This window comes from Pteropus alecto, unplaced genomic scaffold (assembly GCF_000325575.1).
Source record: "Pteropus alecto unplaced genomic scaffold, ASM32557v1 scaffold35, whole genome shotgun sequence".
Taxonomy (NCBI): domain Eukaryota; kingdom Metazoa; phylum Chordata; class Mammalia; order Chiroptera; family Pteropodidae; genus Pteropus; species Pteropus alecto.
In genome coordinates, this window is record NW_006437828.1 from 9326103 (window position 1) to 9351917 (window position 25815).

A 25815-nucleotide genomic window follows, 5' to 3' on the forward strand; every position below is an offset into this window, starting at 1 on the left:
GATGTTTTTTCCTAGACTTACATACCTAACAATAAAGTTTAATTTGCAAATTAGGCAATTTCAGGAAGAAGATTCATCCTCCCCATAGCTCTTAGCAACCTCAGCCTACAGTGTTTTTTCTTTCCTTATTAAGTCCAGAACTTTCACCTTTTCGCTTAAGGTACTTTACGGTTTCTCCTCAGGCTATCTGAATGACTCTTGTGTTTTGGGGCCATTCGTTATTAAGTCAAATAAGGGTGACGTGAACACAAGCACTGTGACATTGTGAAGGTCGATCTGATAAACAGATGGCTACCAAGTGACTGACAGGTGGAGACGCAGGACAGAGGGGTGATTCACGTCCCAGCACGGATGGCACGAGACTTCATCGCAATACTCAGAAAGGCGCGCATTTTGAAACTTATGCATCGTGTATGTCCGGGATTTTTTCATTTAATGTTTTTAGACAGTGGACCGCGGGTGACTAAAACCGTGGCACGTGAAGCCGCGGATACGTGAGGACACCTAAAGAACCGAGAGATAATGACCCGAGGACCCAGCCTTAGAAACTCCGATACATAAAATAAAGCCTGGGTAGTGAGAATGAGTCTGCAAACAAGGCTAAGAACCAGACAAAAAGATCCACGGAAACGAGAGTAAAGACTCTCAGAGCCGGAAATGTGAGGCGAGAAAGCCATCGGTCACGGTGAACGCTATGACACGGCGGACGAGGTGTGCAGACGGTCCACGGGACGTGGCGATGAGGTCACTGATAACTCCAATTATGTTATTTCAAAAAAGTTATTAGGAGGCAGAAACAAGACCGGAGTGGGTCGAGACGCGAGTGGCCTTGGAAGAAATGGGGACCACCGGGCAGTGTTTAAGTCTGGGAACGCGGGGGAGACGTGACGCCGTGGCTACAGTTAGGTATCACTTTTAACATGTTCGGATGCATAGAAGGAGGATCTAGGTGAAAGGGCGAAGTTAAATCTGAAAAGAAAGAAGGAATAAAAAAATCCTAAGATTTCTGAGAAAGCAGAGGGAATGTGACTTGGAGCATGGGTGGAAAGGCTGGGTGCCGAGAAGGTGAGGTTTATGCTTGGTGTCGGGAGAGTGCAGTCTTTTCTGTAAAGTAGGAAGCGAGGTATCTGTCGAGACAGCTGCGTGTTACTAGATGTGAGTGAATTCTGATGCAATGAAACTAGAATGAGAATGACTTTATATAACAGCAACACTGTTACGTTTATCGCACGACCTGGCAGGTAGGGATGCTTTATATACGTTAGCCCATGTGACCCTCGGAACAACCCCGTGAGGTATGCTTATTCTTATTAGCTCCTTCGCAGATGGAGAAACCGAGGCACAGAGAGGTCAAACAGCCCGAGGAGAGTGGCAGCACCGAGTATTCAAAAGCAAACAGTGACTCCAGGACCAGCGCTCAGTCAGTGAGCCCCCCCTCCTCCTGGCAGACTGTGACTACGGACTGATGGCTTCTTGGGATGCTTAAGATCCTAAATCCGGGTCTGCTAGAATGAGAGTTTCATGGACCCCAAAGTATCAAATAACAGAAATCTACTTATTTATGGCTAAGAAGCCGAGGCACTAAGACTTCAGATAAATTGACCTCTGTAATCGCTAGTTAACACTAGTGAGAAAGGATCGCAAAGATTTGGGTTTTTTTTTTTTTTCCTTTTTCAATCTTTGCTTATTTTCAGGACTTCGACTGTCCAACATCACGAAAGTGGCAACGCAACTGCCCTATTTATGTGGGCATCTTCCTTACGAGATTTGGGCATCTCGAAGTCTGCCTACGCCCTCACTGAAATATCTGCTCAGGGCCTACTAGGTGACAGCCACCATGCCAGGTGCTAAAAAACAACAGAAACAAGACAGACGTGATCCCATGTCTCAAGAAATCAGGCAGTAAATAAACAACATATGCTTTTACATTTGAAAAGACTCCAGGAAGGAATCGCTCTAATAGAGAGTGAAAGGCAAGTCGCAGACCTGGATGTTTAAACGCGCTGAGCTGACCGGGGACAGCCTTCCTAAAAGGGGCATTTCGGTCACTGGGAATCCTCCGAGACACGGGAGGAAGTCGAACAATTTAGAGACTAAATGAAACGAGCCCAGGGCCGGCTGGAGAGCACGCCTAAGGGCGAAGCCGGAGGAAAAGGTGGAGCTGGTCACTAGGGCCTCGTAGACCACGACACGGCATTTGGATTTTATTGTTTTTACAAAGGAATGGGATTGCGTGTTAAGCAGGAAACATATATGATTTTGTTTTATGCCTTAACATTAATAACAAATCATATTCTGTGAAGAACACAGAGTTAAGAGATGCAGCAGAACCAACAGGACTATTGCAGTAGTTCAGGCTAGAGATGGCGGCGTGTCGGAGCAGAGGCTGGTAGGTGGGAAGAGGGGGCAGTGGGCTGGTTTCAGACTTAGGAGGTGAGGCTGGTCTTTGAAAAAGGAGCTAGGAAAATTGAAGAGAGAAAGGATGATCTGATCAACAAATGGTGTTAGACCAAGTGAACACACACACACACACACACACACACACACACACACACACACACACACAACTGACCTTTCAAAAAAGCTAACTCAGAATGGATCAGAGACCTAAATGTAAAAGTCAAAACTGTAAAACGTCCAGAAGATATCACAGGAGAAAATCTCGGTGAGCATGAGTTTGGTGACGGGTTTTCACATCTGACACCAAAAGCGTGATCCGTGAAAGGAAAAACTGATGAAGCGGACCTTCGTTAAAATGTAAAACTTCTGCTCTGCAAGAGACACTGTTAAGAGAATAGAAAGATAAATATCTGCAAACTCTTACCTGGTTAAAAAAAAAAACCAAAACTGGTATCTAAAGTATACAAAGAACTCTTAAAAAATAAAATGGAAACTGATTTTAAAAGCAGGCAAAAGATCTGAACAGACACCTCGCCGAAGATAATATAGATGAAATGCAAGCATATGAAAAGATGCTTAATTCTCTTACGTCGGTAGGAAATTGCGAATTAAAACAATGAGATACCACCACGCACCTGCCGGAGTGGCTACCGTCCAAATCGCTGGCACCCCCAAGTACCGGTGAGGACGCGCAGCAACGGCAAGTCGCGCTTACTGCTGGTGACGATGTAAAATGGGACCGCCCTCTGGAAGACCGTCTGGCAGGTCCCTGCGAAGCTAGGCACAGGCTTCCCACCAGCTCCCGCGACTGCACCAAGGATTTTTCCCAAGGAGGTGAAAACGTATGTCCACAAATAAACCTACAGCAGTTTTATTCCTGAGTGCGAAAGATGAGAAGCAACCAAGGTGTGCTTCGAGTCGAATGGATAAACTGTGGTAGATCTATACAGTGATAAAAAGAAAAGACGAGGAGGAACCGCACCTGCACATTGCTGAGTGAAAGGAGCCAGTGGAAAAGGCTCCACGGTGCGTGATTCCAACTACGTGACATTCTGAGAAAGCCAAACGAGTGACAGAAAACATGCGTGGTGGCCAGGGACGGGGGTGCTGAGGGGTGAACGGGGAGCACGAAGGGGTTTTGAAGGCAGTGGAACTTTCCTGTAATAGCATAACGATGGCTACCTGGCATTATGCATTTAGCGAAACCCAGAGAACCGTATGACATCGAGAGTGGACTCTGACGACAACTGGTTGAACTGTAACACGGAGTAAACTAACGCCAGATGCTAGTCAGGGAGACAAAAGAGAGATGCGCGTGCAAACTCTCCGTACTGTCTGCTCAATTTTTCTATAAACCTAAAACTGCTGAGAATATAAAATCTAAAAACAGACAACGGGACTAGCGGATAACGAAGAGATTGTTCATGGCAAGTGAAGAAGAGACGGCTCTCTTGGACCCGAGTCATAAACTGAGATGACGAAGACCAAGAGGAAAATAGTTCAGGGCTGGTTAGGTTCCGTTTTAAAAAAAATGATCCAAGGGGATATCAAGACTGGAACGTGAAGAGGTGGCCGGGAGGGAGATAAAAGCTGGGAGAGAGTTAACAAAAGAAAAGCATTAAGCCGAAGACATGAATAAAAGATCATTAAGTGTGAAGCGGGGAAAAAGCTCGAGGACTGAGCACTGAACATTCCGTAACTGGATGGAATGGCTACTACCATCCAGAAGAGTAAGACCAACGACAGCAACTGAGGACAAGGGCTGTGAGGAAAACCAGCAGTCCAGACGGAGGCGTCTCGGAGGGAGGCTGTTCGACCACGTCGAATTCTACTAACAGGTCAGTGAGAAGGGGCGGGTGAGTGTCCAGTGGATCTGGCCACGGGGAGCAGCTGGGTGACTTTGATGAGGGCAGGCAGAGTAGTATTAGAAGCGAGGATACAACTGGAATAGACTGAAAAGTAAATCGAATTTGAGAAACTGTAACAACGTAAGTGGATAATTCTTGATAACGGAAGTGAGCAGAGATGACAGTAGCACAGGGTGGGAAAAGGGTCAAGGCGGTGTCTTTTCCTTAAGATGATACAAAACAGCATAATTAGATGCTGATGAGAATGACCCAGTAGAGAGGGGGATCTGCTCATAAAGAGAGAAAATACTAAAGCCACCGAGTCCTTGACAAGATACAAGAGAGAGATCAAGGCTCCAGAGGACAATGAAAAAAAGATCTTTGAACAGAAGGGTACAGAGGCAGAAGCATTTAGTATTGAAAATATTAATTGCCAATGCTTGGGAGACACAGTGACAGTTAGTAGGTAGATGCTCAAGAGGATTCAGTGAATCCAATTAAAAAACTGGAATGTTTAGAAGGCTCCCACTAAAGTAGCATCACTTGTAACTGTTAAGACTCAAACCAAACTGAAGGCAAATTCAATATTTAAAACTGCATACTGACTTCTAGTTTCCAGTCCAACAAGTTGTCACTCCCATGCACACAATAATAAAAAAAGCTAAACTAAATTCAATGACTCTTCTTAAACCCATCAGGAACCGAGGTCACAGGATAAACTGTCACCCCAAAAACTGAAGAACCAGGCAAATCCAGAACACCACACGTTACCAGAAGCAAAAACCACCACTGGAGCTGGCAACGAGTAGAAGAACTTAAAAGGAAGTTACAACAAATGGGACCGCATCGAACTAAAAAGTGTTTTTCACGGCAAAGGAAACCATCCACAAAACAAAGACAACCTACCGAATGAGAGAAGAAATTCACCAGCGTTACATCTGATTAGGTGTTAATATCCAGAATATTTAAGGAAGTCATCAACTCAAGACCAAAAAAAAAAAGATCCAATTAAAATACGGGCAGAGGCCCTGAACAGCCATTTCTCCAAAGAGAACATACGAACGGCCAACAGACATACGAAGAGATGCTCAACATCACTCATCATCAGGGAAATGCACATTAAAACCACAATAAGATATCACCTCACGCCTGTCAGAATGGCCATCATCAATAAATCAACAAATAGCAAGTGCTGGCGAGGACGTGGAGAAAAGGGAGCCTTGTGCACTGTTGGTGGGAGTGTGAATTGGTGCAGCCACTATGGAAAACAGGAAGAGTTTCTTAAAGAAATTAAAACTAGAACTACAACATGACTCAGCAATTCTACTTTTGAATATTTACCTGAAGAAACCCAAAACGCTAATTCAAAAAGACATAAGCATCTGTTCATTGCAGCATTATCTACCACAGCCAAAATATAGCATCTGTTGATAGGCAAGTGGATAAAGAAATGGCATATATACAATGGAATATTACTCAGCCATAAAAAAAAAGAATGAAGTCTTACTATTTGCAGCAACATGAATGGATCTAAAGGGTATTACACTAAGTGAAATAAGTCAGACTGAGAAAGACAAAAACCGTATGGTTTCACTTATATGTGGAATCTAAAACAGAAAAACAAAATAAATACACTAAAAACAGAAACAAACACAGAGAACAAACTGATGGCCGTCAGATGGGAAGGAGTTTGGGGGGCTGGGTGATAAAGGTGGAGAAATTAAGAAGTACAAGCTGGTAGCTACAAAACAGTCCCGAGGATGTAAAGCATAGGAAATGCAGTCAATAATATTGCAACAACTGTGTGTGGTGTCAGGTGGATACTGGACTTGGTGGGGAATCACTTCATAAGCTATATAAATGTCTAACCATTGTCATACACCTGAAACCAGTATCTTATTGCATGTCGACTGTGATCGACAATAAGTTAAAAAAAAGAAAAAGAAAAATTTAAAGGGGATTGACTAACTGCTAGAAATTCAGAGTGCATAACCTTGAGATTAAAAGCTCCGAGGAAACCAAGCTTACGGGGCCTCCTAAACTTCCGTGACTTTTACCTCCAGAAGCACCGTCAGGTTCTCAGGGGGAACAACAGAGAAAGATCACCTCTGACTCTGGAAGCAGGAAAGGGGAAAGTGAACATTTTGAAATGTGCCCAGGACAAAGGACTGCCCTCAAGGAAAACTGTTTCCCCAGATGCTAACCAACATGGATCAGACCAACCCGAAAAAGGGAGATGTCCAGATCAGGCCCTGTCTCCCCTTCCTGCCCCGTGGAGGGTTGACAGGGCACCTGAGAAGGTGAAAGCCCACAGCACAGTCCACCAAGAGACCGAGACCTAATGACAGAGTCACAAACACTCCCCGCTCCCTCCACACCTTACCACACCAACAGGGAATTACAGCCGAAGAACAGCAAGGCTCAGATCCCACTTATGAAGGAGTCTCTGAGAAATCCCAAAGATAACAGAGTAAGCCAAAAAAAATAGAAAAGATACTAGAAAAAATTTTAGCCTCTAACCCATACAGCTATAGCAAACAGTACACAGAATAGCTTCTGGCCAGATCAACATAAAACCTCACATATAGGTCTATTAGCCTAAGTTCCGTTCACCTAACATAGCATGTCAGCATTTAGCAAAAACTTACAAGGCATGCTAAAAAGCAAAAAATACATAATCAGAACCAAATTCAGATAGAGCAGAAATTTTAGAATTGTTAGACCAACAAGTTCAAATAACGACTTATGTGCTAAAAGCTCTAATGGGAAAAGCAGATCACATGTAAGAACAAACGGGAAATGTAAGCATATCCATAAAAACTCTTAAGAAAGAATCAAAAGGAAATGCTACAGGTCAGAAACAGAGTAACAGAAATGAAGAATGTATTTCATGGTTTCCCAGGTAGACTGAACACCGCCTAAGAAAGAATCTGTGAGCCAGAAGATATGTCAACAGATACTTCCCGAACTGAAAAATGAGGGGAAAAAAGAGGCGCAGAAGATCCAAAACCTGTGGGACAATTTTAAAAGATGTAACATATGCATGCAGGAACACCAGAAGAGAGAAATAACAGAATATTTAAGAAATAATTACTGAGAACTCCCCAAAATTTACCAGCAGACACCAAACTACAGATCCAGGAATCCCAGAGAACACGAAGCAGAATAAATACCAAAATATTTGCACTTAGGTTTATCATGTTCAAACCGCAGAAAATCAAAGACAAAGAAAGAAATCTTGAAAGAAGTCAGAGGTAGGAGTAGGAAAGGGAAAGCTTGACCTACAGAGGAATAAGGACAATAATTACATCGGACATTTCTTCAAAAGCCATGCAAGAACGAAGAGAGTGAAATATTTAAAGCTCTGAAAGAAAAACTAGCCATCTAGAATCTTGTCCCCAGCAAAATTATCCTTCGAAAGTGAAAGATTAAAAAAAAAAAAAATTCTCAAACAAAAACTGAATTTGCCATAGCACACCTGCCTGGAAAGCAATGCTAAAATAAGTTCACCTGAGAAAAGGTCTACAGAAGTTCCTTCTGAAAGAGCATCAGAAAAAAAAATAAAGGAAGGGAAAACAAAACCTTTGAATTTTAAAATTCTACATTGATCTAACACAGCTTGTTCAAAATGCCCACAACAATGTATTGGATGATGGCAGCTTATGAAAGAGGTCACAACGTCACCAGGGTGGGGGTGAGAATGCTGTTCTAAGGTACCTGCACAACCCATGGAGTAGTGTCGTGTTATTTGAAGGTGGACTCACTGCAAATGTGTACTGCAAACTCCAGAGCAACAACTAAAAAAATATTTTAGAAGTGAAATTGATATGCTAAAAAGAGGAAATGGAATCCCATAAACGACTCAATATCAGAGAAGACAGTAAAAAAGTGGAAGGCGAAATAAATTTTTAAAGTACAAGAGCAACGAACAGAAAAGTTACAAGATACATATTAATCCGACTATAGCCATAATCCCTTTCAATGTAAATAGATGAAATAAATCAAAAAATAGAGACGATTAAAATAGGTAAAAAAAACAAGACAACTATATGTTGTCTATAAGAAACCCATTTTTAAATATAAATATACAGGTAGTTTAAAAGTAAAACGATGGAGAAAGATATAACATGATAACACTAATCAAAAGAAAGCTAGGAGAGCTACATTAATTTCAGGAAAAGCAGACTTCGGAACAAGGGAAAGATATCAGATAAGGAGATGCGTTACATAATGATGAAGGGATCAATTCTCCACAAAAACATAACAATCCTTAACATGTATTTGCCTAACAGAGCGTCAAAAGCCAATGAAGTTGATGAGTTGATGAATCCGCCATCCCACTCAAAGACTTTCACACTGCTGCATCGGTGACTGACGACAGAGCCACCAGGTAGGAAATCATCAAGGACATTCCTGAACTGCGCAACACTATCAATCACCTGGATCTAACTGACACCTGAACAATATTTCATCCAATAATGCTAAACGCACCTCAAGCTCTCACAGGATACTGAACAAGATTAAGAGCCGTAAAACACATAACAAAAAATTTAAAAGACTAGAAATCATGCTAAGTATGCTCTCAGATCGCAACAGAATTAAACTAAAAATCAATAAGTTACCAAATATTTACAGATAGATGGAAGACCCCAAAATACTTGGAGATTAAACAACACACTTCTAAAAAGCACATTCTAGGAAAAAAAAGTTTCAAGAAGTTTTTTAAATTTTCAAACTAAAAGAAAATGAAAATAAAACTTATCAAAATTCTGGGATGCAGTAAAAACAGAGCTTAGGAAGAAGAGCATAAGGCAAGCAGAAGAAAAGAAGTAAGAATTAGAGCAGAAATCAGTGAAACTGAAAACAGTAAAATAGAGAAAATGAACAAAACCAAAAGCTCGCTATTGATCAACAAAATTGCGAAATCTCTAGCCAGTCCAACAGATAAAAAGAAACAAGAAGCAAATAACATAATCACAAGAGGGGCCATCGCGACTGATCCTGTGGACGTTAAAAGGATAATGAGGAATATTATCAACAACTATCCCCACAAATTTAATATCTTAGATGAAATAGAACAATTCTTTAAAAGATATAATCTACCAAAACCCACACAAGAAACAAACTGAATAGGCTTATAGCTAGTCAAGAAATCGAATCAATAATGACCTTCTCAAATGGAAGGCACCAAGACCAAAGTTTCACCAAATATTTCATGAAATTATGAATTCTACCAATATTTAGTAAATTCTATCAAATATTTAATGTAATAGTATTAATTCTCTACAATCTCTTTCAGAAAATGGAAACACAGGGAATAATTCTTACCTCATTCAGAGGCCAGCCTGGCATCAAAATCTGACAAAGACATTACGAGGAGAAAAGTTAAAGACCAATATCTCTCAAAATATTTTATATAAAAATCCTTGACAAAATATTAACAAATCAAATCCAATAACATGTAAAAGGATTATGTACCATGACCGAGTTCGATTTATTCCATACATGCAAGGCTAATTCGATATTCAAAAATCAACTCATGTAATCCATCGCAACAGGCCAAAGAAGAAAAACATATTGATCATATCGATAGATCAGAAAGAGCATTTGACAAAAGCCGACATCAATTCACGATTTAAAAAAATAAAAAGACTGAGGAAACTACAATCAAAGGGGAACTTCCTCAAGAGGATAAAGAGTATTTGACTTGCAAATCCCTAAAAAGCAAGGAAACATTCTTACAACTTACAAACAACTATAGCATGACTGCAAGATACGGGTGACATTAGCCGGTTTCCTACATACCAGCAATGAACAACTGGACTTTGGAATTTAAAACATACCATCTACATTAGCACCAAAAAAATTTATCTAACAAAATACGTACAAGATATATAGGAGGAAAATATTGTGAAATGCTGATTAAAAAAAAAATCTAAATAAATGGAGAGATATTCCGAGTTCATAGACAGACGAAATATTGTTCGGTGTCAGTTCTTCCCAAGCTGATCTTTAGATCCAAGGCAACCCCAATCAAACCCCCAGCAAGGCACTCTGTGGATACAGATGAAATGATTCTGAGTCTATACAAAAAGGCAAAAGACCCGGAATAGCCAGCACAATACTGACGAACAAAGTCAGAGGGCTGACACCACCCAACTTCAAGATTTACCAAAAGGCTAGCGTTCAAGACAGTGTGGTATCGTCAAAAGTGCGAGGCCAATGGAATGGAATAACAGGCCCAGAAACAGACCCGTAAGGATAGAGTCAAGTGATCTTTGAAAAAGAAGCAAAGGAAATTCAAAAGAGAAAGAACAGTCTTCTCAACAAATGGTGTCAGAACTGCACACGCACACACAACAAATTCACCTTTCAGAGCAGTTAACCCAATGTGGATCACAGACCTAGATGTGAAAGTCAAAACAGTAACACTTCCAGAAAAAACACAGGAGAAAATCTAGATGAACTTGGGTTTGGTGACGAGGTTTCAGATACAACACCAAAAGCATGATCCATTAAAGAAAAAACTGATGAAGGAGACGTCGTTAAAATTTAAAACTTATGCTCTGTAAGAGACACTCTTAGGAAAACGAAAAGACGAGCCACAGATCTGCAAAACGCTTATCTGGCAAAAGACTGGTATCCGAAATATACAAAGGATTCTTTGTAAAAGCTCAATGAGAAAATAAACCACCGATCTTAAAAGTTGGCAAAAGAGCCAGACACCTTGCCAAAGATGATACACAAAAAGACATTGTATATTGCTAAGTGAAAGAGGCCAGCCCGAAGGGTTATATATCCAAGTATTTAACATCTTAGAAAAGGCAAAACGATAGAGACAGAAAAAGATTTGTGGTTGTCAGGGGCGGGGAGCGAGGGATGAGCAGGTGGAGCACAAGGCACGTGTAGGTCAGCGAAACTATTCCGTATGACACTATAAAGCGATATGACATTATCTACTTGGCAAAACCCATAGAACTGTATGACATGGAGTGAACCCTCATGTAAACTATGGACTTCGATTAACAGTGACGCTATCAGTATCTGTTCATTCATTATAGCACATGCAGCACAGAAAAGCAAGATGTGACTAACAGAGGAAGGTGTGGGAGGGGACACTGGGTATCCGTGGGGGGGTGGGTGACCTCTCTGTACTTTCTAGTCACTTTCTCGGTAAAACTAGAACTCCTTTCTTTAAAAAAAATAAAATAAAAAGCCGACTGAGAAACGCACACTAAATACCCGTTTTATCGACTTTAAACACTGAGGTTCTACCTGACACTTTCCTGAGAATATGCTTTCTTTTGGACAAAGATGTTTGGCGTTCACAGCAGTGCAATGGAATTTAGATTTTGACAGATGGTCCTTCAAATGCCTTCACTGTCTATTGCCTTCACTGTGGATTTTGCGCCCTCGAGCTTCAGTATCTCCATGTGTAAAATAAAAATGACCTCTCCCACAGGTCAGCTGGATTCATTTACATAAAGCACCTAGCCAGAGGTGCACTGAGTAGGCATGTAAATGTTTGTCCCTTCCTTTCTCCCTCATTTACCTGAAATTCTAATTCAGGTCAAGTCGAATATACATCTCAAATGTGTGTTTCTCCAACAAAGGTTCTTGTATCCTAAGAGGTACACGACCATTAAATAAACACTTTGTGTCTTCCTGGGGCTCGATTTAAAATTTAGGAGAAAAAAAGTTAAATGTTTAACTGGTAATTGAAATGCTGTTCTAACAAAACAACGTGGCTCTGTCTCAAGAGGCAGCGAAAGGCCGCCTTGCATCGCGACCCGGCCACGCCCCAGGCCTGCACGGCCACTTCGTCACCTTCTGCCATTTGGTACAGATCTCACACGGTTCCGCCAACGCACTGCCTTTCATTTCTAATTTTAATTATGTTACTAAACACAAGTTCAATTTCTTCTCAATGTCTGTCGTGTGTCAACAGTTTAGCTCTAAGGGGCCCAGTTACCCTTAAATGAGCGAGAACAACCTGAAAAAAATGTCATGTTACATTACAAAGTCATTTACTATGGGATTTAGAGTTATCTGAGTCAGAATTAAGCAAATAAAAAATAATTGAAATGGAGACTGTATTTTTGACTATGACTCCTCAAGGTCTTAGCTAGTATCTTGAGTCAATTTTTTTCTTTCCCACTAAACTATGAACATTAGTCTTTGCAGAAACAGTACTAGCCTAATTTTCAGTGGGGGAATTGCATATTACGTAACTTTTTTACTCAAGAGAATCTCAACATGGATAAAATTAAGCACCTTAGAGGATAAAAATGTCAGGATAAACAAAGCGGAAAGAGCCTTCGAGCCACACGTAGGCTGGGCACCTGCCTCGGCCATCGGGCTCAGTGTCACCCATTAACACAAACAGTGATAAATAAGCATATTCAGAGCAGCTCTTCGAAGCTTTCAAAGATCTCACAACCATGCCACATGAGCCAGAAAATGGAGGTGCTTCATTTGTAGGGGTAAAAATTGGCTTGGAATAGAACAGCCTCTTAACATTAATGAAAGCTGTCGTATTTGAAGAAAATCAGACTTGCTGTGTTACCCAGAACGAGGATCGACGTGAGACGGCAGATAACACGCAGGGAAGTACAGGTCTCTGAACTTGCAGTCACGAGACTTGTGTGATATTAGAAATAAGTGATATTCCTGGCTACCGGTTATCTACAGGGGTCCCAAACCCCCAGGCTGTGGCCCGGCACTGGTCCGTGACCTGTTAGGAACCAGGCTGCACAGCAGGAGGGGAGCGGCCGGGGAGTAAGCGAAGCTCCACCTGTGCCTGCAGCCGCCCCCCAGCGCCAGCATCACCGCCTCAGCTCCGCCTCAGCTCCTCAGGCGTTACATTCTCATAGGATAGGATAGGAGCACCAATCCCTGGGGCCACAAAGGTTGGGGACCGCTGCTCTAGTACATAAAATGAGGATGCTAAACTATTTAGATCAGTTCTAATTTTCAAATTAAAAATGATGTGGAAGCAAATTCTGGACCAACTTCAGAACATAGAGCATCCTGAACACAGAATCGGCTACGTCACGTAGCGAGCTGTCTCGCGATTTCACAGCGACAGTGTCGTTTCCTCCCCACGAAGGCGAAAGTGGGGTGGACAGCAAACTGCGTTAAGCAGACGCCGAATGTCCACACGCGGGGCTCTCGTGAAGAGTTACAAGACAGGGTGGAAGATTACTGTTTTCTAGGTCGCCATCTATTGAGTAAATGATAGTAATTTAATTCTAGAAAAAAAACCTAATCGTTTTTCTAGTTTATCTGTATTGAATACTGTACTTTCCTGTTTCTAGATATACTATGAATATTATGCTAAACCTGACTTCTTAAAAAATAACCGTAACTTTCTTCTCCGATTTTCTATACTAGCCAACAATATTACTTCTTAATCCATAATGTGACAGTTACGGTATAAGTGAATGTGTATAAAACTTGAAATTATCAAACCAAAGTAAAAATTACTCAGCACAGCTACTGTTTTTTAAGTTCTAGGTATCACTTAATAAAAACAGGCATTCACAGCAAAACTGAAGCCGGGCAATAACTTCCCAAGTAAAGTATATTTTAATAGTGCTCAGAGCCTAAGAAATACTCAATTAAATATGGATCATAAACACTAAGAAAGCAAGGGTAGGAGAGGCCTTGGAATAGAGGAAGTACACAAAGGGTCCAACGTCCACGGATGTGTTTCTAAACATATCCCAAAGTCATACAAAATCAAATCTGTGGTTGATCCATTTCTCTTCTCTGGGAGAGATTTTTAAGAAAAATGATTTTCCTAATTCTACATCTGTCTGAAAATCGAAAGTTATCTGATGTATTCCCTTTATCAACAGATATCGCATGGAACACATTCTAAACATTTCCTCCCTGCGCCATGCCTTACCTCTTGAGAAGAGATCCCTTGATCACAATTCCTGAAAACTCCGATGCACACTTCAAAGGTCCCTAATGTTTTTACTGCAGTAATTTAATTACCTTAGATGTACATGTCAGTGGAAAAAAACTTTAGAGCATCTATGTGCTTATTTTTGGAAATGCAAATCTTTCACATTTTAGGACTAAATTAAAATGAAGTCTTTTTCATAGGAAACAAAAAGCAAGAAATTGCTTAGGATATCTAAGCACTGACATTCTGCTCGACTGTTTCAAGGTAGCAGTCAAATAAGACCTGTCCACAAAGATCTTTACAATAATCTATACGTCACACTGCTTATGTGATTTTTTTTAAAACAGAAGCTATTAAAAAAACCTGTTTCCTCACTAAAGAACACAATTTATTCTAGTTAATCCAATCGATGATGAAACAATAGCATACATTCTTACACCTCAAAGATATCCAGGTAAGCCATTCACATTCTGTAATATTTTTATTTTAAAGCTACCAATGGTGTTGGGAAGAGTCCAGATAGTCAAAATTAATTATTTAAGACTCTTATTTTCCCATTATTTTTACATGTTCGAAGCTTCTGGTGCAGGGTTTTTATTTAACCCCCACACGCTACCCTTTAAACACGTGTAGTTAAGGATTATCAGATTTCTTGTATTCGAGTAAAGTATAGCTTACATTGGAATACATTATGTCTACATCCCTTTTAATAGCTTTCATTCTAAAAACAAAATTTTACCACAGAATCCTTACTCATCTTTTCCAAAATTACCAGACTAATAACACCACGAGTTTTAGCTTCTTTCCCACTCCCCCCAAAATACAGTAGCTATTCTAAATTATAATTTCCTTTTTTTTTTTTCCAGAGTATAATTTCTTTGAGGAGCCAAATCATTTCATTTTAACCCACAAGGTGTCATTGATTTGACTTTTATTCCTTGCCTAGGACTCCATCGCAATGTTTATTTTTAATCTTTGGAGTCCACTTCTTAAATGAATTTTCTTCAAATTAAAAGGGAAATCCTCTTGCTTCTAGCGGACTCTGCATAGAAAAGGTAAATTGTTCTGGTGGCTTTAATTAAGTTGAGATAGTTAGAAAGACCAGAATCATTAAAACCAAATTTTGTCCTTCTCCATGTTGTCCTGATATTCCACCTTCTACAATTATTTCTTCAAGCAGGACACTAAAATATAAAACATTTTTCCTCTCCTGTTAACAGCTCCTATGAATTAGGTAGTCTCCAATCGGTCATTGTTTTCAAATGTGATTTTCTGGGCATGGGAACTATTATTCGCATGTTACTTGATAAGGGGTTATATTTTGGTCGATTTGCTTTAAAATATTTGGCCACATTACTCCTACGATTTATAATTTTGACTCAAGAGTTTTAATGGTTTGCAAAACTGACATACAAAAATGGCATCTAAAAAGAATCGATTCTAGAAACAAAGCTAAGCTGAAGCTGATCAGGAAACTGCAAAATAGATTAAACAGATCAGCTATTTCATAAATTTGGCACTCGGTGACCCAATAAAGAATCATTTTAACAGTTTAAAATAAAATACACTTAAAAATACTGTTGTAGTTTTCATTTTCTACTCCTGAAACAAAAATAAGCCATTTATCAGTAAGTGCATTTTTTATGGAGAAAATATTTATTAGTTTTTAAATGATCACATAATACAAACATTACACAGTCATTCTAGAAAAAAATAGCTTATATTAATATTCATAAAATAAACACTGAAAAATATAGAATTGCATATTGTGACACAAAATATGAAAAAATCTGAAAGGAAAATGTATCAAAATAAAAGTTTAAATAAACAAATCAGTTCACATTAATACACAAAAAGTTTCACTTTTAAATAGCTTTTAGTGGCATGACGAGACTAGAAATGCACTTACATTTCTTTTGCAAACTTTAAGGAACAGAGCTAAAATTTAATCAAAGCATGAGATTAAGCGATTAAATCACTTTTCATCTTTCAAAACTGAAACACAAGGCTAACGATCTCGCAGGCCAATAAAGAGTTCGCACTGTGCGTCAAAGAGCTCGGCTAACTGAATTTCCCCACGGATTTCACTTTCCACTCCCCGGCTCTTTTCTGAGATGCTGAGTAGGTTTTTTAAAATTTATATGTAATTGTAAAAACTGTCTTATTAACATTTAACAAAACCAAATCAAGCATAGAAAGCTGTAACTGTTTATGAAAACTCAGAGCTCTCTAAAAAAATTTTAGTTTAAACTGATTATTTTTAAATTGCTTTTAAGTACTAAACACATAAAAATGTACTTAGAATTAACGAGGATAAAACAGGTCTAACAGCCAAGAAAGACTAAAGACCAGGTTATAACTTAGCAAATTTGTTTTCTGAAACATTTTAGATGCTTCCATATTAATAATTCTAGAATTTCTATTCTTAAAATTTACACCAAATAAAACTGGCAGCATCAGATAACTTTTAAAAACGTCTTTAACAGCTTTGTTTGACCAGTTAATAGATACAAAAACAAAGACACAGAAAAATTTTGATAACTATTACCATCAACTCGTCACTTGGTAACTATATGCGACACTGGTCCACACGTCCTGCACTTGCTCTGTAAAATGCCTCAGCGTCACTCAAACTTTACTACACCTGCAGTGCAGACACTACCCTCGCTTTCACAGGTGTGTCCTACTTCAGAAGAAGGAACGAGCTACTTTCATCTCAAAAGATGTCTCTTCTGCTTCTGTACTAGCATCTTTGTTGATCTGACCAATAAAAATAAGGCTCAAGACCGGAAAAAGGTAAGCTAAAAGAGTGTGTCCTGATTTTAAAAGTAATTTGGAAATAATTAAGACGTTCGCCTTTATCTCTAGTTCCTTTCACTGCAAGGCAACAAAAAAACAATTTCATTAAGTTTTTTTTTGGATCTCCTACGCTGCTTAAAAAGGTCTGCGTGCTTGAGTAAGGCGATTCTCAATCCCACAAGTCTGAAGTGAAACAGACACAGAGAGCTGCTCTTAAGAGAAAGGAGTCTCCCGTGCTTCCTCTATCTCGGTCTTCCGAACAGAAAGGAATAGTGTCACGGCCACGTAAGATTCCAATCTGAAAAGCTTATCGCATTATTTGAGCCTTTCCATTTCCAAACCGAGAGTACGCCAGAGCAAATCTCCGAGTTTGCAAGTGACAAGGTGAGGTGGCTCTCTCGTCCTTGTGTCTTCTAGGCATAGCGCATGGCTCCGTCCAGCACTGCCTTCCAACTGCTGGTGCTGCGTGTGTGAGTTACCGTCCATGGCGGCTCTGCTAGAAGAGGTTCCTTTTGCTGAAGAAGCATGACGTTTACCAGGTGAAAGAAATCTGGGCGATTAGAGAACAAATAAACCGTCTCCCATTACCAAGATACCTGGAGTCACAGAAGGGATCCACCAAGGAAAAATGAAAACTTGCCAAAGGCACCGAGTTCACATTCTACCCACCGCAGATGCTAAGAGCTTCCTGGGATCAAATCCTGCCCCTGGCATCAAAGAGACTAAGGGAAAACCATCTTAACGCCATGGGGAAATCTAGGACAAGGCTCTCCTGCCACAAATAACATGGTTCCTAGGGACGAGGAAACTACTGGTGAGGGTATTTATCATAGCTTTCAGGGATACTGGATCCTGAAACTTATATTCATTCATATTTATCTTCTTAAAGAATGAAGCCTAGATTTGACAGTAAAATCATAACAGTAGTGTCATTGCAACTTCCAAGATCTAATTAATACAAAGTCCTAAAGTTTGAGGTAGGAAAAAGACCCAAACTTTCTCACTAACAGGGTAGAACACCTGGACATCCCACTGTAAGTTAGCAGCGTTCAGATGTCCAGCTTACCCGGAGATGAAATACAGACACGTCTTCATTACTGGAATATAAGAGAGCACTTGCAAGCCCGCTAATACCGTTAAAGTATAATGGGCAAATACTCTCTTTTAAAAAATCCTGTGGACTACACAGGTATTCACCAAATCAAGTGCCCCAAATTATCCACTGCTTTAATTATCTGGAGAGATAAATAAATTTTAGGTCTCTTTTTTGAACAGGCACTAACCAGTGAGCATTCTTAGAAAAACAAACAGATTGCAGCCCCACTCGGTTCTAATATGAACCCAAGGAGTTCACCAACGGAATTAAATGGGCGATGGGAAGGACACTCCGACCTATAAATAAACCCAAGTAAATAATGGAAAGCACCCACTTGTTTCTTATCCTTTCCCACTCTCTCCAGAAGCTGGATATTCTGCCTCCAAGCCTTCAGTGGAGGAAGTGGACCCCTGACGTCAAAAGCTCTCCGTGGTCTTGGCTGTATCTGTGGTTCTAGGATCGCTCCTTGCACCTCTGGTAGGAGAGAAGCACTGAAATAGAGAGCTGAATATAGATTTAAGAAAAAATTCTTATTAAGAAATTACATTCTCTGGTCATTTGAGTTTGTAATGACTTATTGTCAGGATAAAAAGAAGCTACCTTTGGGCATACTTTCTTTAGTGCCTTCTTAATTCGAATTTTAGAAACGTGTCCCACAAACGATTAATAACTCGGTAAGTATTAAGAAGGGGCCTCTCTTGGTCTAAGCCATAACACGCTCTGTGACAAACCACTCAACTTCAAGTGGTGAAGACCAAATCGAAAATGACAAATTATGACTGGAAACAAGATCACAGTGGTCTTAAAGGGACGGGAACGGCACTCGACCTCAGATATGTCAGAGGAGGCGTCCCAGTTCATTCTTCTGTCAAAGAGAAGACGGATTGAAAAGTAGAAACAGAATAATCGAGCATGTTAACAGGAATACTACTAAATCTTGGGAATTGTCTAAGAAGCTGAATTTGTTCTCTGTTTTTAAGTCTTCAGTAATTTAAAGAATTGATCAGACTACAATCCCATATTATGGCAATACAAAACTAAAGCTGAATTTTATCAAGCTATGGCTACTGTCACTGAAAAAGATTTATTCTTCAAGCACTCAGGTTTAAAAGTAGGAGGGCAGAATAGTTTGCATAGGCAAAACAGACTAAAAGTCTTTTTAAAACATATGATCATTTGGTTTTGGGTCAAGAAGGACCAGGAAATAATCATTAATGGCTATAATGCAGAAATTAAAGCAGTAAGACATACCCAAATAACAGATGATGATAAAGATACTAGAAATAGTTTGTATTATAGGTAAATAAGAGAAAGAAGCTCCAAGCACGTAGCATCTGACCACGGAAAAGCTGAAAGCAGAGTAAGACAGGCAGACATGTATTTAAAGCCATAGGGGCTGCAGGATGGAACTGAACAGTGGGAAACAGATCAGTTTTACTTTGTGGTACAGAGTGATACATCCCTATTAAATTTCAGATCTTATTCTCAATAGAAAGGTGCTGCATATTCATGCTGTATGGAACATAACGGTCACACCATCCTATATCATATTGGGGGATAAATTAACAACAACAACAAAATACCGTCAAGTAATCTGTCTCTCGCAACTGGTTGTCACAAGGGTTCCTTACCTGTTAGTGGCACGAGGGTTGTGAGCTCTTGTTCGCTACCAACCAATCAACAAAGGCTACAGTCTCAGCACTAAGAAGGCCAACCGAAGGCAATGTTTTAGGGCCTTCGCTTCCTCCTGGCTCTGCCGGCCAGTGTGGAAATATACCAAGAGCTGAAAAGGAATGGTTATGCCATTACCTAACGACATTTAGACTGAAATTGTTTTAAAGCCCAAAGATGAAAGACTGAGCTAACACTTCTGTTTTAGGAATACATTCAATTCTGTACCAGTGAGAAATGAAAATACTTTGAACTAAGACAACCTACAAATTTAACCATCGAATCTGTAATTTCCAAAAAGTAAAGCAAGCAAGAAATGAAAAAAGAAATCTAAAAGGAGCCAAGGGGTGAAACTATCGTCTAGCAAGAGGTATCAAAAAAGTAACTGCGGAAATCTTCGTGAGCCTACGTGCCAGCTCTTTTTTTCATTTTAAGTTTCCAATAGATGTTAAGTCCCGAAGTCTTTTAGTTTTGAAAGGACTGTATTTTTTGAGCAGCGGCTTTAAACAATATTTTACAATATAATCACATTGAGGAGTTATGTGAGGGATGAAGAGAGGAAAGGAACACAAATTAGAAAAAGATCTGACTACTGAGTAGCTCAAGAAATGCGATCTAATGAGGGAGTTTCCAGACTCCAAAAATCCCAAATAGATTAACAATGTATTCCACGGTTGGAGTTCCTGGGGTGGGGGCGGGGGGCTCTTTAACGGATGAGAAAGGCTTGAAATTAATACACCAGAGCTCCTGTCCGTGTTTTCGTCGTACCGACACAGAGCAAGCGGGAGCTACAAACGTGCTTTTAAATTCAACGATCATTCTCCAGTCTCTTCTAGTCAATTTCCTTGACAAATCATTCCTTTTCCTGTCTAATTGTACAATATAAACCATGAAAATTATTAAAGATTTCCCAATTAATGAGACCTCAGTAAAACTTAGTTACGTTAAGATACAGTTAAAAATATACTCAGAAACTATGAAGAAAATATGATTTTCCAAATTTCCCACTTTTCCTTCATTTCTTGAATACTAATCAGTAATAACATTATATCCGATTGAAAACAGGCAAAAAAGGAGTGTTCCGTTTGGGACCGAAAAATTCATCTGGTCATTTTTTTGTTAGGTTTACAGGCACTCTTCACTTTGAAAATACCACCCCGCCCCAAGTCTTCCTATCTCGCTCAGACTGATATTGGGCTAAGTTTCCAATTTCTCCTTCAGTAGGAGCTACGAACTCTTCATTTTCACATCCCACAGAATATATAAATCAAAAATACAACAAACTTAGATTTTAAAAAATGTCCTCAGATTAGGTTATAGGGCAAATGAGTTGGCTAGAGAAGCAAATCCACTTATAAACTTCTCCCAAGTCATACTGCTTTCAGGATATAACTTCTTTATTTTGCCTGAAGTACCAAAACTTGTGGATTCAACATATTCATAGCCCAAACTGAATAAACGAACACATTTCTCTAAACAGAAGTTATTATGAATCACTGAAGAGAGCTGTTCTCTCTCCTGCTTCAGGAGTTAATCACTGTGGATTTCATATTGCACCATTTATAAAGAAAAGTACAAAAGCACTTTTAAAATGAGATCATTATTCAAACAAGAAGGCGCAGCCTTTGTGAGACTGTTGATGGAGGCTCCGAAGAATGACACCATAGGACCTTACCTAAGTCTATTTTAACAGACAGCCCTCCTCCATGTGATGCTCCCAGAGAGAGAAAAATAAGCACTCCACTGCAAGACTCCACTAGAGAACAAACGCCACGCCGGCGCCGACGGAATCAGGGACGCCGAGATGCCAGAGCAACGCGCACGGTGACCCAGGTCGAGAAAACCATGTCAACGTCCCCATCAAGAAAGTTTTGAAGAGTCTAACGGAAAATCTCATTACGTTCAAAACAGAAGCAATAAATCAAAGTATTTTATATATAAATACCACACCGAGAAATTCTCCTGAAAAGTACAAACTAGACTATTTGCTATATTTGTTTTCAATACTAAACTACTAAAGGAACATATACTGCTGATTTGTCTTAAGCATTTCCAATATTGAAGAAAGAGGGAAAGCTACATCTAATCATTTTGAGCAACAAAGTAGAAAGTAACACATTTTTACAAGGACTGTGATTTCTATTCACGGGTATGATAACTAGCTGATCTGCAGTTGACTGAACTTACAGATTACTCATAAAAAAGACATTCTACACTAAATTGGAAGCATGAAGTAAGAGCTTTTTCCTATTTATCTTTTATCTCTCATTCTTATTTGTTCTAAGTCATATCTATAAAGAAAAAATTTCTCATGAATCAAGAAAAACAATTTTTCACGAATCCCTCCAAGCGTCCAGACAGCCCCAGCAGGCACCGAGGAGAAAACGAAAGAATGTCCTTCACGGAAGCGGTGAGCTGCTGCATCCCCAGCCCCTGGAAGACACTTGGCACGCGGTGTTAGGTAAATTCAGTGAATGTCATACAGATGAATGAAGTCTACTGATCAAGAAACAGAATGGGAGAATTTTGTCAAGCAGCTGATATGTAAAGTTGGTGCTAAAAAGTTCAACTCTCTAATCTTAAAGACAATAAAAACTATCAAAACTATTACTTTCATCGGTCTCTTCTGGGGGTCAGTTTCTAGGGTTAATTTTTGAGTATGGTCAGCAGAAACGTCAAAAATATTATTCTGAGATGACCCAAATTTTAGCTAAATTACAACACCCACTATAGATTTTCTAATGCTCTTTCTCCAGATTTAAAATTTTAAGAAAACAAACCAGGTCTTGCCAGAACATCCAATTTCAAATTTTCAGTTTTAAAAAAATGAGCAATATTGCCAAAAACCCAGCTTCCTTAGAATTAGGTAGCTCAGGTGCTATACTGGCTCTGGAGGAAAAGATTATTTCTAAACCACACTCTACTATACGTTATCAAATGGGATACACCTTAAAAACATCAAAATAGGGCAGAAAGTTTGGAACTTTAAGAAATGTATAGCATTTTAAAGACACACACTTAATCATGAAAAGCAAGTTCCTAAAAGAGAAGAAAGTTGTAATGAGAAAAAAACTCTATTATAATGTTTTAAGAACAACATCTAACCAAATTCCAATAATTTTATCTTCTTCTACTTGGAACTGATACTATTCAAAAATGTTATTAGGATGCAAGTTACTTCACTAGTTTTAAAGGTCAAGTATTTGTTGAAAGATAGCCAAGAAAAAGATGGCTAACCCAACTGTGTCTTCGTGTTCCACTAAATTCTAAGATGAAGTAAAAGAAATAATGCTCAGTTTTTAAAGTAGTTAATCTACTACAGAAAAAAAGAAAGGCAATCATAAAAATACATATCAACTATAAGAAAGCCAACTTCAGGGTCCAGTTGCCTTTAAAAAGACAAGGCAACTTCAGGGTTAAGAAGATTCAACACAAAAACATTCAATTTGCAACTGCCTCCAGTGAATGAAAAAGGTTTCTATATTTTCTTAAAGTAATTTTAAGAAAAATCTCTAGATTACTCGGAAAATTCTTTTCATAATTAACCTAGCTCATTACTTTTACCTCTCTGGCATCTTTTTTTACTTATTTTGCTAGTATGAAATATCTGCCTTTGCTCTTATAAGTGGCCAACATAGACTAAAGTACATGTAAGGTACTAAAAGAAAAAAAAAAAAAAAAAAAGATCATCTTTCTACAGTTTATACTCCAAGATCTTGTGTTGTGCTACATTCCTGAGTGTCTTCAGAAAAAGATGAATATAAAAGACTACAGACTACAGAAAAAAATGTTTTATGAATTAGGCTGCCTTTACATTATTTCCTTTGTGATTCTTATCCATTTACGATAAGAAGCACGATATATCAGTCAACAACAAAAAGATCTTAAAGAATTAAATCCAAAAGTTTCTTATCAAGCAAGAATCATCCATGGATGCTAAAATTAATGAGCATAAGTATGACAGGATATGCCATAGTTGCAAAATATCTTCCCAAAAGCCACTTGCTATTTACAAAGGGGAAAAGAGTAATTTAACAGTACAGAAACTTGGCAGACACCTCCTTAACCAAATGATCACGATAACGTCACCAGTAACGGGACAAATCAATATCATGTAACTCCTTAATATCATGCACTGATAAAGACAAAATTTCAATCTGTGGTACCCTAACCAAAAATGCATAATCTCAATCTGACCATGAGAGAACATCACACGTTCACATCGAGGGACATTCTCAATAACCAGTACTCCAAGGTCATGAAAGGCAAAGAGAGAAGGAAGAACCAGCCCAGGCTGAAGGAGACATGACGATGAAGCACAAATGAGATCCTGGACTGAATCCTAGACCGGAAAGAGGTCATTCAGTAGAAGGTTTAAGATCTGTTAGTATTAATCACTGATTTCTACATTTACTCTATGGTTATATAAAATATGAACACTGGGAAAGCTGAGAGAAGGGAAGGGAAACATTCTGTGCTATTTTGCAACTTTTCGGTAAGTCAAATAAACTTACAAGTAAAAGATAAAACAAAAGGTTCTAGAGAAGGCACCACATTTGACACACCTATGGACTATCCACTAAGGAAAAAATCTACATTTTTTAATTGAGATGAAAAGTTTACTCCCATCTTTCTTTAAAAATGAATCTCAATGGAAATCGCAGCTTTGTGTCATGTTCTGTACTAACATCAGAAAAGCAATTGTCTTGCTTAAATTCAACTTCTTAGTAAATAGTTCTCTAGACAGAGAACTTTGATTCAAAAGAAAGAATGCAAGAGACAAAAGAGAAAGCTCGCCTACTCAACAAAAACTGAATGATGTTTATGTTAAACAACCACCGTAGAAATTAACTTCGGGCAAGCAAATGAGAGTAGGTAGATAAAAAAACAAAAGGTCTTCCAATTTAAATTATTGTGTATGAATTTTTATTCCTGTATTATAAAAATGGAAGGAATAAAAATTCCTGCTCATTTTTTCTTAAAAACTTCCATAGGAAACAAAGTTTAATGCCAAAAATAGCCCTCTTACATTTTTCTTACTAAAAATCAAATGCTAAAACTCCCAAATAATTATCTTCGCTTATAAAATCAGTTACAAATATTCATAACCTGGTTTTGTTAACATTTACTGATAGCGCAGTATATTATGCATTTTATATATACTGTCTCATTCAATCCTTACAATAACTCTATGACGTATACAATATGACGATCATCACAATTTTGCTGATAAGAAACTAAGTCACAAAGTAGTGAAGTAATTCACCTAGGAACACACACATAATAGGTTGTAGGGCAGGAAATTCAAAACCAGTTTCTCTCTAGGATTCTGAGTTTTAACTAATTTTATACTTTTCCAAGTCATTACTTGTATTAACTATGAAATATTTTTTAAGTACTTAATATGTGATAAAGTGCTAGAATATTGTTTTAAATGGAATTCTGAAATTCTCTTTTTCAATTTCACTTAAATAGAGATCGGCTGACAGCTAATTGCTTCGTTACCGCTATCAACCTATGAAGTTTGAGAAGGCAGTGAGACTCGTAAGTAAACTATAGCAAAACCCATTATGAGCAACATAAATAATCTAGGAGCAGATGTTCCTATTGAACCTGAAAAGCCTAAAAGTATGTTGAAAGGGTAATCAGAAATCCCGCTCATCTTTTAAGTACTACAAAAAAGCAAGATGCAGGAAAGTTTTTTCTAATTTGAATTTCCAGTTTACGCATTACATATCTATTCACTTGCTTAACAAAATATATAGGATAGTCTTTTAAACGTACAAGAATTTCATAGAGTTTAATGAGTTCAATTATCTTAATGTAATTTAAACATATTTACAAATTTAAGTCATCACTGTTGTGAGCACGATTAAAATAATAATCTGGTCATAACAAACGATTTTATTCTCTACAATTCAGAGCTCAATTCTGCTACCCAGAGAATAGGCTTCAATCAGCTTGTTACAGAGCATATAATCTTCTGTACAGATGCTGTAGTTGTCCTAAATTTTAATACACTTTAAAAATTATTTACAGATAGCTAACCATATATCTACTAGAATTCTCTGTACATAAAACAAGATCAA

General features: G+C 38.7%; 1 protein-coding gene across 10 annotated transcripts in view; it reads right to left on the minus strand.

Annotated features, from left to right (window-relative positions):
• Nucleotides 1–25815, minus strand: part of TSC22D1 (TSC22 domain family member 1) — a 115549-nt gene that overhangs the window by 67216 nt on the left and 22518 nt on the right. The window contains exons 2-3 of one of the 10 annotated variants that reach the window (XR_003047217.1): nt 18390–18529; nt 15921–17509 (exon numbers count right to left, since the gene is read on the minus strand). The exons of 1 other annotated variant lie outside the window; for it this stretch is intronic. Coding sequence is in view for 3 of the 9 variants with exons in the window: in XM_025048993.1 (XP_024904761.1) it covers nt 18255–18546 (292 nt within the window). In the remaining 6 variants the exon portion in view is untranslated. Of the gene's footprint in view, nt 1–15918; nt 18560–19686; nt 19839–25815 lie in introns of those variants that run through there. 8 more of the 10 variants (XR_003047215.1, XR_003047216.1, XM_015591818.2 and 5 more) reach the window with 8 other exon arrangements.